Source organism: Pteropus vampyrus, unplaced genomic scaffold (genome assembly GCF_000151845.1).
Source record: "Pteropus vampyrus isolate Shadow unplaced genomic scaffold, Pvam_2.0 Scaffold150, whole genome shotgun sequence".
Classification (NCBI taxonomy): Eukaryota; Metazoa; Chordata; class Mammalia; order Chiroptera; family Pteropodidae; genus Pteropus; species Pteropus vampyrus.
In genome coordinates, this window is record NW_011888931.1 from 3,533,370 (window position 1) to 3,549,448 (window position 16,079).

Sequence of the window (16,079 nt, forward strand, 5' to 3'; positions counted from 1 at the left end):
TTTGAAAGACTTTTTTTTTGTCTCAGTATGAATTTTTGGTTGACAGGTTTTGAGTATTTGTTTTCTCTTTTAGTACTTTAAAGTTATAATTAATTCCCTTTCTTTCGGGCTTGCATCGTTTATGATGAGCAGTCTCTTAACCATTATGTTTCCTCCTCTGTCATGTGTCTGTCATCTGTCCCCCTGTAAGATGTTCTCTTTATCCTTGGCTTCAGCAATTTGAATATGATGCATCCCAGTCAACATAGGGTTTGAATTTCAGGTTTTTTTTTTAGCAGTGGTGAGGAGTGAGGCAGTCCAGCCCTGCTGTTGTATCTGTGCTACAGCAGAGGTGAAGTTTAGGACATCATATCACTGTCAGTCTATTTTCCCTAGAGGCCTTGGTCCTGAAGTTGATCCAGTTTGTGTCACTAAGCAATACAAGTTAGATGCATCTGATACTTTCTTTTCTCAATTTACCACCAGTGTTAATTTTCAGACAGCACTAGATAATTCGAAAGTGATATCACTGTAAATGTTAATCTTAATTTTTTTTAATAAAGCAGACACGACTCAATGAAGAACAGCAAAAAGAAAAGGATCAGCCTCACGAGGCACCTAAGAAGGAAGAAGCAGATTCCTTACGTAAAGCTACTACTGGTTCAGGCAAGAGTTTGCTGAAGAACCAGATTAATTTGGGGAAGAATCAAATGACCAAGCGATTAGAGCCGAGTTTAAACTGGAAGACCACTGTCGATTTCAAAGAGTATGTAGACATCTGCATGATGGGATTTTTTAAAACATCTTTAGTAACCACATTTGCCTAATTTTTCACACAACTTTATTTCATAGTAAGATAATACTGAGTAGTTAAAAAAAACCCAAAAACCTCCCTTTATTATACAAGTGGGTTCCTTCCTGCTCCTCTTCATACTTCAAGTAGATAGATTTGACAATCAACAGGGTTTATGAGTGGGCACTGTGAAGGGAAGAGAAGAACATAATTCACTTTCACGTCGTTGGTGAGTCGGCAAATTACATGTGAAAAAGATGATAAAACACATGGAAAAATCGCTTGGGAAACGGAAACAGTGATAGGGACCTAAGTAAGTGCCAGGGGAATTTGGATGAAAATTATGTGATTAAATTTATGTGAGTTAATTAGAGAAACCTTCATGGAGATAATGTCTCCTCTAGTAACAGAACTTTAAGTAAATACTGTGAAAAGGCTAAAGCCTCAAAAATATTAACAGGCTTAAGTGGACACTGGTTTGATGCAATGTCTGAAATATACAAGACCAGTTTCACTTAGGACCCTCTGTTAATAGGTATCAAAGTAGAGATTAAGGGCCAGTGGTATGTAAATGCTAAGGCAGTCAGAAGGCTAAGAGCACTTTTTAAAATTTAGCATTGTTTTTTATAAGTTTCAGCCTATTTTTAATGTCCTATCTTGTCATCTGATTGGGTTAAGCTCCCAGCGGCTCACACCAGAACCCTCCCCTGCAGGGTTTCTGAGCACCAGGGGATGTTTTTCTTCTGGAGGCAAATTCAGAGAACTGACAGGAGGAGGGAGTCCTGTAGAAAGAGGAGACACTCTTGCTCCCCTGATTCTTGTTGATTTGGGGGTGTTTGCTCTTTGCGACTCTGTTTGAAAGTGTGAATCTGAAAATGACAAATGTGGGCTACTCTGTTGACTGACTGGGAGGTGAACTTTTAAATTCTGCTTTTTCCACGTGCTTATTTTTTTTTTAAATTAAGAATTTACTTAAGCATTTAATGAAAACCCTGTAGATGCCAAGGACTGTGCTAAACCTGGGAACACCTGGAAAACCAGACAAGGCCCTGCTCTAAGGTTGGGTAAGGAAGGTAAGAAAATAAGTAACTGTAATCAGGGCAGTAAGCCGCTAGGTTAGAAGGAACAGAGTGATGGGCTTTCACAACAATGGCAGCCTGTTAAGACCTGTTCCCAGTACAAAGAAATACTGGACAAAACATTCCTTCATTATATAAAATGCATGGCTGTGCTCGAAGGACGAAAGAATGTCACATGAGGCTAGAACTCATCGTCATTGTCTGTGTCAAGAAAACACATCATTTGGGTGCATGGAAATGATGGAATATTTGTATGCATTTCTATTTGTAATATTCTGTTGGTCAGTATAAAATAATAAAGGAAATTTTTTTTCAGTCGCAAAATCTTACAAAGAGACACCCAAGAGGAGAAACATGGAGGAAAACTTGAAAAGTCAGCACCATCTGTTTCGCCTGGAAGAGCACAGTTAGTTCATTATGTTTCTGTTGACACAAAAAGTTCTTTAAAGCCATTTCTTACACAGTGGGCTAGTTAATGCTAATTAATGGAGTTCTTACTATTCTATTAGGCTCTTCCTTTATTGTTAAGTAGCATTCCATGGTATGGATGTACTATAGTTTAATTATTCACCTACTGAGGGAAATTTTAGTTCTTTGCAGCTTTGGGCTATTAATAATAAAACAGCTATGAACAGACATATACAGTTTTTGTATGGATATAAGTTTTTCATTTCTCTAGGATCAATGCCCAGTTGCTGACACATATAGTAATCATGTGTTTAGCTTTTTAAGAAATTGCCAGATTCTTCCAGAGTGGCTGTACCATTTTACATTCCCACCAGCAGTGTGTGAGACTCAGTTTTTCTTTATCCTTGCCAGTATTTGCTATTGCCATGTATTTTTAACCATTCTTAAAGATATGTACTGGTGCCTCATTGTGGTCTTAGCATTTTCCTAATGATTAATGATGTCGAACTTTTTTTTATGAGTTTATTGTCATCTGTATATGTTCTTCAATGAAATGTCTCTATGTCTTTTGCTCATTTTCCAATCAGATCATTTGTGTTTATTTTAATGTCGAGTTTTGAGAATTCTTTATGATATCATTGGTTGGATATGTAGTTTGCATATATTTGCATATATTTCTCCTCTCTGTTACTTGTCTTTTCATCCTCTTAATGTGTAAGGTCTGTCATAGAACAAGTTTTTAATTTTGATGAAGTTCAGTTTATCATTTTTTTATGGATTGTGCTTTTGATGTCATGTCTAAGAACTTGTCATGAAACCCGTAGGGCTGAAAATGATTTTTTTTCTAAAAGTTTTGATAGTTTTACCTTTTACAATAAAGACTGTGATCCATTTTGAGTTAATTTTATATAAGGAGTCCAGTTATTACAGCATCATTTGATGGAAAGGCTGTCTATTGGATTGCTTTGCATCTTTGTCAAAAATCAGTTGGGTGTACATATATGGGTCTATTTCTGGGTCTCTGTTACGATTAGTTCATTTTTTATATCTAGCCCTTCACCAATACCCACACTATCTTGATTACTGTAGCTGTATAGTAAATCTTGAAGTCTGGAAAGTGATTCTTCTCACTTTCTTTTTTCAAAAATTGTTTTAGCTATTCTAGTTCCTTTCCTTTCTATATAAACTTAAAATCTTGCTATATCTACAGAAACATTTACTGTGGATTTGATGGAAATTGCATTAAACCTCTGTCAATTTTGGGAAAATTGGAATCTTAACTATGTACACTCTTCTAATTCATGAGCACTGTGTCTGTCTATTTAGGACTTTGGTTTTTCTCACCAGCATTTCACAGTTTTCAGCATACATGTCCTGTACAAGTTTTGTTAGATTTATATCTAAAACTAGAGACTCCACTACTATGTTGAACAGCCATTGGCCAAAGTGGACATGCATGCTTGTTCTAGATCTCAGGGGGAAAGCATTCAGTCTTGCACCATTAAGTGTGAAGATAGTATAGATTTTTGTATACATTCTTTATCAAGATGAGGAAGTTCCCCTCTGTTCTTGATTTTCTGAGAATTTTCATCACCTATGTATATGTTTCTGAAATAGTAACAGTACAACCATGTCCATGCTGTAGCATGAATATGTTTATTATATGCTGTTGTTGTTATTGTTCTTAGTAAGAATGCTGACAAAATTGAGGAAATTGTTAGTGAAAGCTCCTCAGAGAGTGAAGAAGATGAAGAACCCCCTGATCATCGTCAGGAAGCAAATGCAGATTTGCCATCGGAATATTGGCAAATTCAGAAGCTGGTGAAATATTTAAAGGTAAGACAGATCTTTTGTACTATGTTTGCAATGTTTATTTTAAATCCTTTTTTCAAAACTGTATATTCTCCTTCCAAGTTTATCGTATGTCTCTTTCAAATAAGGGTAGTAAGCATCCCTAGTTTTAGTTAAGTGTATACGAGGGAAGGTCTAATAACCTTGAGCAGCCAGGCGGCCCTTTCTCTAGCCAGGGAGTAGGCAGTGGGTCATGGCAGCCACCAGATATTGTGACTTGCTACCATTTTTTGATTTGCAGCATGGTGTTGTGGAAAGAACATGGATTTTGGAAGTTGGACTTAGACTAAATTTTAGGCTGCATGACCAACAGTGTGGCTGTTGAAAAGTTATGGTTTTGAGCCTTATTTTTCTCAACCCACGGAATAAAATTAATATCTATCCTATAGGATTACTTTAAGGATTGAGAAAACACATTTGAAACATGTATAGTGTCTGATGCATTGTAGATGCATAAAATGTGTATTGGCCTATTTCCATTATTCTCTTAAGCAAGATCATGTGTGTGTGAAAACATTTTACATAATAACCGACCCATATGATGTTTTATTTAAGTACTTGGATGGAGGCAAATTAAGGAAAATGATTTGCTAAAATCCAGGTTAATATTAATTTCTGATATTGGACAAATGATATTGATGATGTATGGGCCATGTCTAAAGCTGTAGTCTAGAAATACTTGTAAAAACATTTGACTTATCTCATGTTTTCCTCCTGCTTTTCCATATCTTTGGTCAAATCAACATGGGTATTTGCAGGTGGCTTTGCATATTATTTAAAGATATTTATGTGACTCTTAAAGTGCTAAAGCGTTCTTTTCCTGTGCCTTTAAGGTTTTTCTCAAGTAAAATAGCACATTTTTGTGAATTCAACAAAGGCCCTCTGCATGGACACGGCCTTGTAGGCATAAGTCAGCCAAAAAAAGGTTTTCTTACAAGAAAAATATGCCCCTTTCCTCTGATGGTCACAGCTTTAGCTGCAGTTCTCAGAAAAAAAGAAGTGATATGCTTTTCTGAATCCTGAATCCCAAGAAAAACTAGTCAAAAAATTGGGAAAATGGGAAAAAAGTATTCTAATTTTCATTTGAGAATTAAAATTTAATCATCATCATAAAGACCTTACTGATTTGAAGTAATCCACTGGCATCATTGAAAACAAGAGCAGTTAATTATATTGATCTTGGTAATCATTCCACAGTGTAGATATATATCAAATCAGCATGTTGTACACTTTAAATAGAGACAATTATATTTGTAAATTATTCCTCAATAAAGTTAAAAAAAAAACCCAAGAAACAAAAAATACTGATAGCAGAGTCAAAGGTGAAAGCAGGCATTTCCAAGCTTCAGGACAGGAGCAAGTAGGAGAGAAGTGGTCACAATCTAATCCGTCAGCCTGCTTGTAGCTGTCATCGTGCTCTAAACTAGTGTGTCTGCTGCTAACGGTGAGTCATTCTTGCAAAACTATTAATGAGTTTATATGCATGGTATACTTTATACAAATCCTATTAGTGGTGTTCTAAGAAAGAACAAATTTGGAAGCAAAATAAGTCATTAAATTTGAACTTTCCACCTGTGATGCTATGTAGTCTTGTCAAGCATGCTAAGGAGATCTGAATGTTACGTTATTTGGATGTGCTACCCGGTAATGTCTGCTGGCGTTTTTTCAGTGTTTGGATGTTTGCTATTGTATATATATTATGCATTACAATGTGTTCTTTCTTAGTAATTTAACAGAAGAAATGCCAGGAAAAGATGATGTAAATATGTTGTGGAACGCTCCGTTATAAAACCAGAAACTGATCTAAAATCCGAATTAGCAAAAACAACATAGACTTCAATGGCCAAACCAGAACCAGGGCAAGCGGATAAAATATTTTTATCATTAAAGAAGGAAATGAGTTTATGTGAAGCACACCCTAATGCCCACCTTGGCTGTGCTTTTCAAAGCCTCTGAACAATTTGACCAATATCAATGTAAAATGAAAGAAATTTTTTTTTTTTTTTACACCTGGAATATTTATCAGGAAACAAAACCTAACATTGTCAGATAGGACAATTAATGGTTGGGTGCTTTAAATTTTTATTTTAAGAATGATATCTTATAAACAAAATATTTTATATGGTTTTTCGGTATTTAAAATGGCTTTTATTTGGCATTTATTTTGCATTAATGTTCCCCGTTTCAGTGTTTTCTGTTATCAAATAAGAGGTGAAAATCATTTTTACATGTTACTACAATATGTAGTTTTTTTTTTACAGAAAGCCTCTGAAATTTTTAGCATCTCTACCACAAAAAATTATTCACTGTTTAATATGGAAATTATTCTCTGTTGTGGTCATCGTTATTATTTTTAAAAATGTAAGTAAAATTTAGGAAAAAGTATGGAGTAACTTTGATTTCCATAATTCCTGGGAATTTCTTGGTAATGCTGACTTCTTATTCTGAATCTTGAAGATTCATATCTTGGGAGTTTGGAAATACTAGCACGGAGCACAGGCTGGAGTTCATGCCCCACTATCCTGCACCCCCGTTGACAGGTGTCTTCATGCACAAATCATGCAGTCAGCATGGCGGCCCAGCCCAGCATACATAGCAGTGATGTCCAGACTCCGTAGGCCTTCCAGGCAGTACCTCTACTCCGTTACTGAACCACAGAGCTGCCCACGATCTCTACTCTTGAGGAGCATGTCATCTGGGGAAAAGTCTGTTAGTGGGGAACTTTGTTACCCAGCACTTGGGTGGTTTGAGCCAGATGGGCATTGGTGGTTGTATGTGGCCTTTGAAAGAAGATTTGGAAGAGCCCTGGTGTTTATCCAAAGAATTATGGTCTATTAACCATATTTCATTAGTAAAAGGAAAAAAAGAGTTAAGCATCAGCCAGGCCAGGAGGCAGAATAGCAGAGCAGCAGTTAGAAGCATGATCTTCAATGTCAGAAAGACTTAAGATGAGTCAGGATCTACCACTTACTAGCTCAGTGGCCTTGGGGGAGTTGATGGACCAATCTAGGCTTTTTTTCCCCTCATTGGTCAAGATGGCAAAATAAAGTTCCCACATTTTAGGATTATTATGAATATTAAGTGAAATCTAACACATGGAAAATATTGGCAATAATAATTTATATTACTTATTATAACATAGACAATGCATGGTGTGGTCTTACTGACTTACACAGAGGACCCTCAGCTTTTGCTTTAGGCTTTCTAGCAACCAGTAAAGAGAGAGAAATACTGTTGAGTTAATACAGTGAGGGAAAGACTCTTACCACCATGAGATAGAAATAACCCAGTTGCCAATGAATGTAACTGATCCTGAGGCTAAGAGCAGAAAGAATTTTCTCCCTGAAGACTTAGCAGGGCAGACTGTGAGTTAGGTAGTGAACTGCCTTTTCAATAATATCCTCCCAGTGAACATGGCAAAGGGGTTCTTAAAATAGTCTAATTATTGAATAACTATCTTGAGTTTTTCAACTGTTTAGGGTAAGTCCCTATAATCTAGGCCAAAAAGGGATGCAATGTTTCTGTCCCAGAATGGCTAAGGAAAACATTTATTGATGAAGTGCTACTTAAGCTCACACAAGTTCTTCATCAATAAATCATGTGCAAATGTGATACTTTTGGCCAGACAGTAAATTGCTTGGAATTATTATAGTTCCCACAGGTAAATATTCTTAGCATAGCCAATAAAAGAAAAAGTATATCTACAAATGATTTCAAGGTTTCAACGCAGATAAATGTCTTATATGGAGACACAAAAGGATATTAAAAGTCTGTGAAATGCACAATTGAACGTCTGTAGGTAATCTCAAAATAAATAACCTGACATTTTAATTTATAAAATTATGCCTTAAATGTAGATTTAAACTAGCAGAGGAATATTAATGTTGACCTGACTTTCTACTTACAATTTTCCAAGTACAGCAATGTCTGTGATTGTTGAAAAAAAAATTTGATGAGCTCATTAATACCCAAACAGGTCAATGAACTATAGCTTATTATTTATCCAGACCTATGAGCTCAGATCTTGGCATGTAAGTAAAGGGAGTTTGTATTTAATTATTTGGCCTTGATACGCGTTCATTACATCTTGCAAATTTTATATATGTATATATTCCTTTAATCTGGATTTTTAGAACACAATTCAATTTTAAGCTAATATTTTGCATTTTTACTCACCAGCCTTCCAACTTTTTTTCTACATAGCCAATGACTCTGTACCCCAATTCTAAGTGAAGCAGTGAACCCCCTTCAGCTACCTTAGTGAGAAGCACTTGTATTCTGCCTCCTGCCATCATTATGATTCATCGTGTCTGTCTCATCAGCTGCTCCTTGAGTGGCGAGACCTTATTAAATGTATTTCTGAGTCTTGCAGAGTGTCTTGCTATGAGCACAGGCTTGCCTCTCCGCCCTCTGCCCAGAAGGTATGATGGGGGAGGACAGCACTCTTGAAGGGCCCGACTGTGCTGTTCTTCATGCCCAGGTCCTCGAGAGCTGTCTTGCCTCCTGAGCCAGAGCCGTTCCTTCTGCTGCTGCCATCTTTCCCTGCCTTCTTTTATTCTCCTCTGCCTTTTCCTGCTCCCTTTCTCCTTGTAAATATGCTATTCTTACCCCATTTGCGAGCTTCATATGGATATTATTTTCTCCTCTGGTCAGGATTCCTTCGAAATCTTGCAGTTAAAATGTTTTCCTTTGGACCAGTTCCAATGAGTAGGGGAGACGGTTTTTAAGGTGTATGCTCTACACTAATCCTGTTCATCTCTAAAAATACAGAAGTTTCACTCATTTCTAAATCAGGTATGTGGAGAACTCCTTTGTCAAATAGGAGGAGCGCTGAATGATTATTAGCAACAACTGTTATAATACCATAAATTAATAGAAATGGGTTCTCTTTAGTAACATGAGACAAAATGTTAAAAGGCCATAATTAGAGATCTGCATTTCATACCCATTAGTGCAAGTATCCTTAAAACCAAGAATGAATTTCTGGATGGAAGGCCGGAGGCGTGTTGCAGTCCATTTCTGTGTGGCTTGGGGTTGGATTGGGTTTGGAATTTAATACTACAGGATCAGTAAATCCAAGAGAAAATTGAGACTAAAGTGATGGCAAGAAAATGGTCAGCTTTTAGGTAGCTTGGAGGTATCTCAGAGCCTTGGTCTACAATCAGGCTTTATCTCCCCTGTGGGTATTTCCCAGGGCTGTCCCTTGAAGATAAACTCTGTACCATCCTCGCATCAACCCCAAGCTCAGCTGAGATAATATTAGCAGGCAAGTTGAAGACTTGAAGGGCTTTGTTGGTCTGGTCTCTTTCCTGAGTACATGTCTCAATAATGGAGGAATCTAGGGCTAATCCCCAGGGCCATTTCTCCAGGTGCATCTCCTCCCTGCCGGATGTCTGTTTCAGCACCTGGGATTTCGATCAGAGTCCACCTGGGGGAGTGGGAGGATGAACGTGTTGATTGCAAAGGCTGAGTCTAGCAGCAGGTGTTATGCAAAATGAATCTGGGTGGGAAGAGACGGAGGCCAGTGACAAGGCAGTTGTGTTTATAGTGAAAGTCTGTTGGGGGATTAGAAGAGGATCATGTCTCCAGTAGCAACAAAGAAATGACCAAGAAAAAAGGAAAGCCAATTTATGATGAAGGTTTGGTTCAGGACAGATTAAGTTTGAAGAGAGTGAACTGTTCAAATAGAGATGCCCATGCAGTAGTTGGAAATAAAGGAACGAAACTCAAATTAGTCATTAGAAATGAAGCTGTGCCTCTTCAGGAGCCACAGGATAAGTGAGACTGAGGAGAGAGTATGGAGCTTGTGGCCCTGTTTTGTCTTTTAATTTATGATGGAACGTGATCACTTAATAGTTAATCAGAGAGTTGCTGCCTCTCCCTTGAGTTAGTACAACTGAGGCAATATTTTTGGATCAAAATTCCAGTGTTAAACTGGAAGTCTTTCTTTAAATGTTAGTTTGCCATCCTATAAGCAGATTACATCATGGCCTTTTAAAAAAAATCTTAAAGTAACATTTGGTAATTTTATGCAACTAGCTCATAGACACAAAAGATTAATTAAAGGAAGATAAGTAATTGGGAAAGTTTGAAGCAAAAAGCAAAAAAGGTCTATTTTTAAAGTGAGTTTCCTTCCAAGTGAAAGCTCTTACCACTGAAACTGTGAGGAGCTAGATGTGAAGCCTGGGGAGACTGAGGGCTTTTTAATGTATATTCACAAATGTGGTGTCAGTCTTGAAAGTGATACAGGGGCAGTCCTTGTTCCCACATTCTGGGGAGATGGTGATGGTATCTGAACCTTCACTAAGCGGAAAATGTCTGCTGTAGGCTGCTGAGTAGCAACTTATAATGACTGCTGTGCATTTATCTTCTCTCTCCACACCGACGTGTTGGTGAGAGGTAGTGCCTAATTTGTTCATTCTGTATGATCCAATTTGTAAAACACTGGTGTCGACTTCACTTTTCATATGAGCCGGGGGTCTTGCTAGTTATTCTCCTGTTCTGTCATGTATCCACAAATTCATAATTCTCAGGCCAGGACTCTCCAGAGTGATAACTAAAAGACAATCACACCAGAAAGCCCATGAAGCTTCCCAGGAAACACTCGGGCCTCCCTCCCCTGGCCCGGTTTGGATTTCCGGTCTGGTGCAGGGATTCTCAGCAGTGATATTCTCATATTTGAAAACTTTGGTTAAAGACTACTTTCATTCATTCATTCATTGTTAGTTTCGGGTACACAGTACAATGGTTAGACAATTATGTAATTTATGAAGTGATCCCCCGATTACTCTAGCACCCACCTGGCACTGCACATAGCCATGACGATAATATTGACTATGTATGTTCTCTATGCTGTATTCTACATCCTCATCACTGTTTTGTAACTACTAATTTGTACTTCTTCATCCCTTTACGGTGGTCAGTTCCTTAATGATCTTCCACGAAGCGAACACATGCACACACACACCCCCCACACACACACCCACCCTTAACTGGTTAAAGAGTTCTAAGCGGTAATAGGGAGTCGCAGGCATAGCTATTGTGCTTCACTTTATTGTGCTTCACAGATGTTGCATTTTTTACAAATTGAAGGCAAGACCCTCCACTGGCAGAAATGAAGGACTTGCTGTATTGTGAGGCTTTAATGTGGTGGACTGGAACTGAAACCACAATACCTCTGAGGTATTCCTCAAATAGGTATATGATTTTTCATTGCAAGAATTTGATGGACTTTGCAATCAATTACAGTTAATTAAATTCCTTCCCCATTACTTGGGCTTTGGGTATAGAGTGGCAGGTACTGTGATTCTTGTTTCATTGTGGAAAAGCTGAGAAATACTTCACTCCTGGCCACACAGAAGGCGGCGTGAGGCCAGGACTGGCATCCAGACTCCTGTCTTTACTACCGGTTGCCTGGTTATCCCGTCCCACTGTCAAGAACTTCAAGGGTCGGGGGTGCTGCAGGCTTTGCTGTTGGATGTTCCTTTTTTTCTATCTTGGGTTTTTTTTTCTTCTTCTTCTCATCTGTATAAGAGGCTAACTAAACAGAAAACACTTTTTAAAGAAATTCAGTAGTCGTTTTTGGAGGCAGTATGAGAGTGCTCTTTTGCTAGGTTTTTACTTAAATGGAGAGGAACGTCGTACTGTGTTATTCTTATTGAAAAGAATCTTTCAAAAATGAAAAAAAAAAGTCACTGTTTATGCACCCAGATAAACTCCACTAGTTAAAAAGGAAGATTAATACCACTTTCCTGAGATACATTCTTTAAGTTAAGACATACGTTGTTACATTGACATGGGTTAACTTAAAAAAAAAAAGACTGTGACAAAGAGTAGGAGAGCTTTTTTAAAAAAAGCTTTTTAAAAAAACTACCTGTCAGATATCATATTTTAAATTCCATCATCCAACAAAATTTCTACCCATTAGAGTTCACATTTATATTTTCTTAACTCATCAGGTGTAAGAAATGAACATCTTTTAAATACTTGGATTACTCGAGATGTGTATTACTTGTATGTTTATATTGCCCACAAAAAAAGAAGTCATCCCCTTTGATTTTTATTACACAAGAGATGGTGGAAGTGATGGAGAGATTTCTCATTTCCACAGGGAAATCTATACTCCCAAAATAAAATAATAACTTTTTCAGTTTTTGAGCTTTAAAATCTCCTTCCTTTCGGCTATTATAAATAAATGAAAGTGGAGAAAAAGCAAAGGTGATTTGATGAGTATGATAATACAATGCTAGTGAACCATAACAGTTTATGCCACTTCTAGCTAGCATTATACAACCATGTCAACTTAACTACTGAAAAATGACAATTTAAAAAATCTCATAGGCAGCCTCTTAAGCTTTAACTCATTCATTCATTCATGAATGCACACTGTGAACTAGCCCAGCTAGAGCATAATTATATGATACACACTGCCCATCTAGCTATTCATAAGATTTTTGATTGGAAAGAATTTTGATATCTAAGGCAGTTTTATGTAATGATCTGAAAATGTAATAGATATTTCCAAGGTATTTGCTGCCTGATGTATTTGTAGCCACACCATTTTTTTTGTTCCTCAAAGTATGCTTCCCCTCAAATTTGAGAGGCTAAACATAGTGAAGTAAAATAATATTGCCTAGCTCCCAGTTAATATAATGCACCAAGCTGGTTTACTTTTTGTTCTCAAAACACATATTCATGTCTTGTTATAGAAGTTTGTATGCTGAAGAATTTCTAAAGGAGTAAAAGAGGTACCAGATTGGGTATAAATGATCTTTCATTTTACACGTGAATCTATAATCTGTTGTAATCATTATTACAAACTGCATGTTTATAGGACAAATGTTAAACTCCATGTCCCTTTTTGGTCTACTAGCCTCTGAGATTCCTGCTGGCAAGGGCTGTGACTTTCTTCCCAGCTTTTGCTCTCTGGGTGGGTGTGGCTATCTGGTTGTGGCCTCTTAATGTTTCTGTGACATGCAGGGTATAACAGAAGCATATGTTCCTCTTCTGGTCCTTTTCTTATTCTCTTCTGAATTTAACATCTTAAAATATTATAAAATGCATTATCATACGCTCATTGTAAATATTCAAGCCATGCAAAATAATGAAAGTGAAAGCTCCCTTCCAGATGTTTCTGTTCATATACATTTATAATTTTTATACATAAAATGAAGTCATACTATTCTACATTTTTCTTTTTATATTTAATGTTACACCTTGGTGATCTTTCATGCCTATTTGAGCCCTTTAAGTTGCTACATAGTATTTCATTATATGTATATATCAATAATTGAACAGTTCTTTTTTGATAACTTGTTAGATCATCTCCCAGATCAATTTTTGTTGCTCCAGCAGCACTGCAGCAAATATGTTTATGTATTCTTTGGCTATGGACACTATTTCTGTAGGGTAGATTCTTTGAAATGGAATTGCTTGGGTCAAAGAGTATACATTTAAATGTTGATAGTTCTAATGGGGAGTTGTCGTTCAATGGGTATAATGTTTCAGTTTTGCAAGATGAGTAAGTTCTAGAGATCTGCTGTATAACGTAAGTGCCTATAGGTAATAATACTGTATTGTGCCCTTTAAAAAATTAAGAGGGTAGCTCTCATGTTAAGTGGTATTACTGCAAAAAACATAAGGAAACTTTTGGAGGTGATGGATATGTTTATTACCTTGATCGATGGTAATAAATCTGTTGTTGATGGCTTCAAAGGTGTGTGCATATTTCCAAGCTCATCAACTTGTATACATTAAAGATGTGCAGTTTTTTGTATATCAATTATACTTCAATAAAGCTGTTTTAATAAACAGAAAAAATATATGCACAGTAAAGTTTGGGAAGTACTGCATTTTTTTTTTTAATTTAAAGGGAAATAATGAAAAGTAATAAACCAACCAAGCTGGATTCTATAAAAATCTTTTTATTTGATACTCTCTACAGAAAGCAAGCATCAGTTTACATTCTATTAGTAAAATACCAAAGGTTTTCAACCTTTATTACAGAACGAAATCAGCCAGGCTTTTAAAAACAAAACAAACAAAGACCCCGATGCCCAGATACCATTTGTGGAAGTTTTAACTGAATTTGTCTAGAAAAGGTCTGGCCATTAATAGCCTTTAAACTCTCCCCAGGGTCTGAGACTTGTTCATCTAGGAAAGAGATTCACTGTTATAAATTCTTACTAATCTGCAGTATTTTATTTATTTATTTATTTATTTATTTGGCCAATTCTGATAAGGGAAAAATGTGTCATGTGTAAATTTGCTTATTCCTGATTACTAGTGAGATTGATAAATTTTTTGAAATGTCAGTAGCCATTGTATTGTACGCCTTGCCTGTTTTTCTGTGGAGTTCTTTGTCTTCGGTTCTCAATGCAAATTAATTCTTCATTATATTATTTACAGATATTTTGTCATGTCTTTTTATCTACTCTTTGTTATGAGTTTTTAAATTGTACATTAATAAATATATCAACTGTTTTCTTAGTGGCTTATGGATTTTGTGTCTTGAGAGTTAGAAAGGTTCTTCTGAAGCCATTCTAAGACAACAAATGCTTTCTATTTCCTTCTGATAGTAGCTTTTTAAAAAAGTTCAGGTCCTTAATCCATTTGGATTTATGTATAGTAAGAGGTGGTATCTAACTTTACTTTTCTTCTCTAGGTGGATAGTTGTATCAACACAGGTTATTGGCTTGTCCACTCTTTTCTTAAATGATTTGAGAGCATCTACCTTTAACAAATACTGTATAGTCTCACATGCGAGAGTTTGTTTCTGGGTCTGTCTCTGTTATGTTGATTTATTTGGATGTTCCCAAGCCAGTTCCATACTGTTTTAATTGCTATAGTTTGCTGTATTTTAATAATTGATTTGCCAGAGAGTTTTCTTTAAAAAATTTAAACCTACTTTTTGTGTATTTTGTATTCCAAGTCATATTTAGAATGAGCTGAGAATTAAGTTTAAAAAAAGAAACAACTCAAAAACTGCTATTGAGACTTTGGTTGGTTTGCATGAATTTATAAGTTACCATTGGATAAACTGCAATTTTAATAACATTCAGCTATCCTATTTAGGAGTATGGTATAACCATTTATTTATTTAATTCTTTGCGTACTTTAGTAAAACTTAATTGCTTTTTTCCATATATTTCCAACACATTTCTTGTGAGATTTACTCAGATATTTTTGTTGTTATTTTGCTAATATTGTCATGGGAACATTTTTCAGATTATACATTTCTATTTGTTATTCTTAGTGTATGGAAAGTTACTTATTTTTTTGAATGTTGCCCTTGTATCCAGCCACTTTACTGAGCTATTTTTAGTAATTATCATAATTATTCAATTCATTCTTCTACTCTTTTTAGGAAGGCAGTTATATTTGGTACAGATTTTTTCTCATTGTAATAACTAGGATATTCCAATAAATTATCAATGTCTGTCAATGTTCCACGGCTATTTAAAAAGAATGTGTAGGGAATCCTTGCATCGTCCCTTACCCCTTATTCCCAATCAGAATTCTTAGCAAGCTTGTAGTATAACAGTCTGAGTCAAATTTCTTTTTTCTTCTGGAACAGTCTTTTCTCATTTTCCTTCCTGGAGTTCTCTGAGTCTCATCTCTTGAGTCTTAGGTTTATGAGCACTGAATCATCGGTATAAAATCGTTTTGCAAATAAACAGAAGGCAAGGCAATATATTTTACCGCCTTGACTTACGTGGCCATGTGCCACTCACTTTGAGCACTGACTGTTCGCCATTTCTGACCCCGGGAGGGGATGAGCACCTGTAAGCCAAAGCTCCATGCCGGGCGCCAGGCCCTTCATCGTCATTAACAGTCATTGGCAGGCACTCACTTTTCTTGCTCTCTGAGTGGCGTGTTTGGAGGAAGAAATGCTAAGAACATAGAAAGCCAGCTGGATGGCTATGTGATGGTTGTGTCACCTCACCAGGTCTTGCCTGCTGACTCTTGAT

The 16,079-nt window shown here is 36.5% G+C and overlaps 1 protein-coding gene across 1 annotated transcript in view; it reads left to right on the forward strand.

Annotated features, from left to right (window-relative positions):
• The window catches only part of ARMC4 (armadillo repeat containing 4), a 154,377-nt gene that overhangs the window by 22,058 nt on the left and 116,240 nt on the right, over positions 1–16,079 (forward strand). The window contains exons 7-9 of the mRNA XM_023536192.1: positions 543–745; positions 2,168–2,257; positions 3,948–4,095. Coding sequence (XP_023391960.1) covers positions 543–745; positions 2,168–2,257; positions 3,948–4,095 — 441 coding nt within the window. The remainder of the gene's footprint in view (positions 1–542; positions 746–2,167; positions 2,258–3,947; positions 4,096–16,079) is intronic.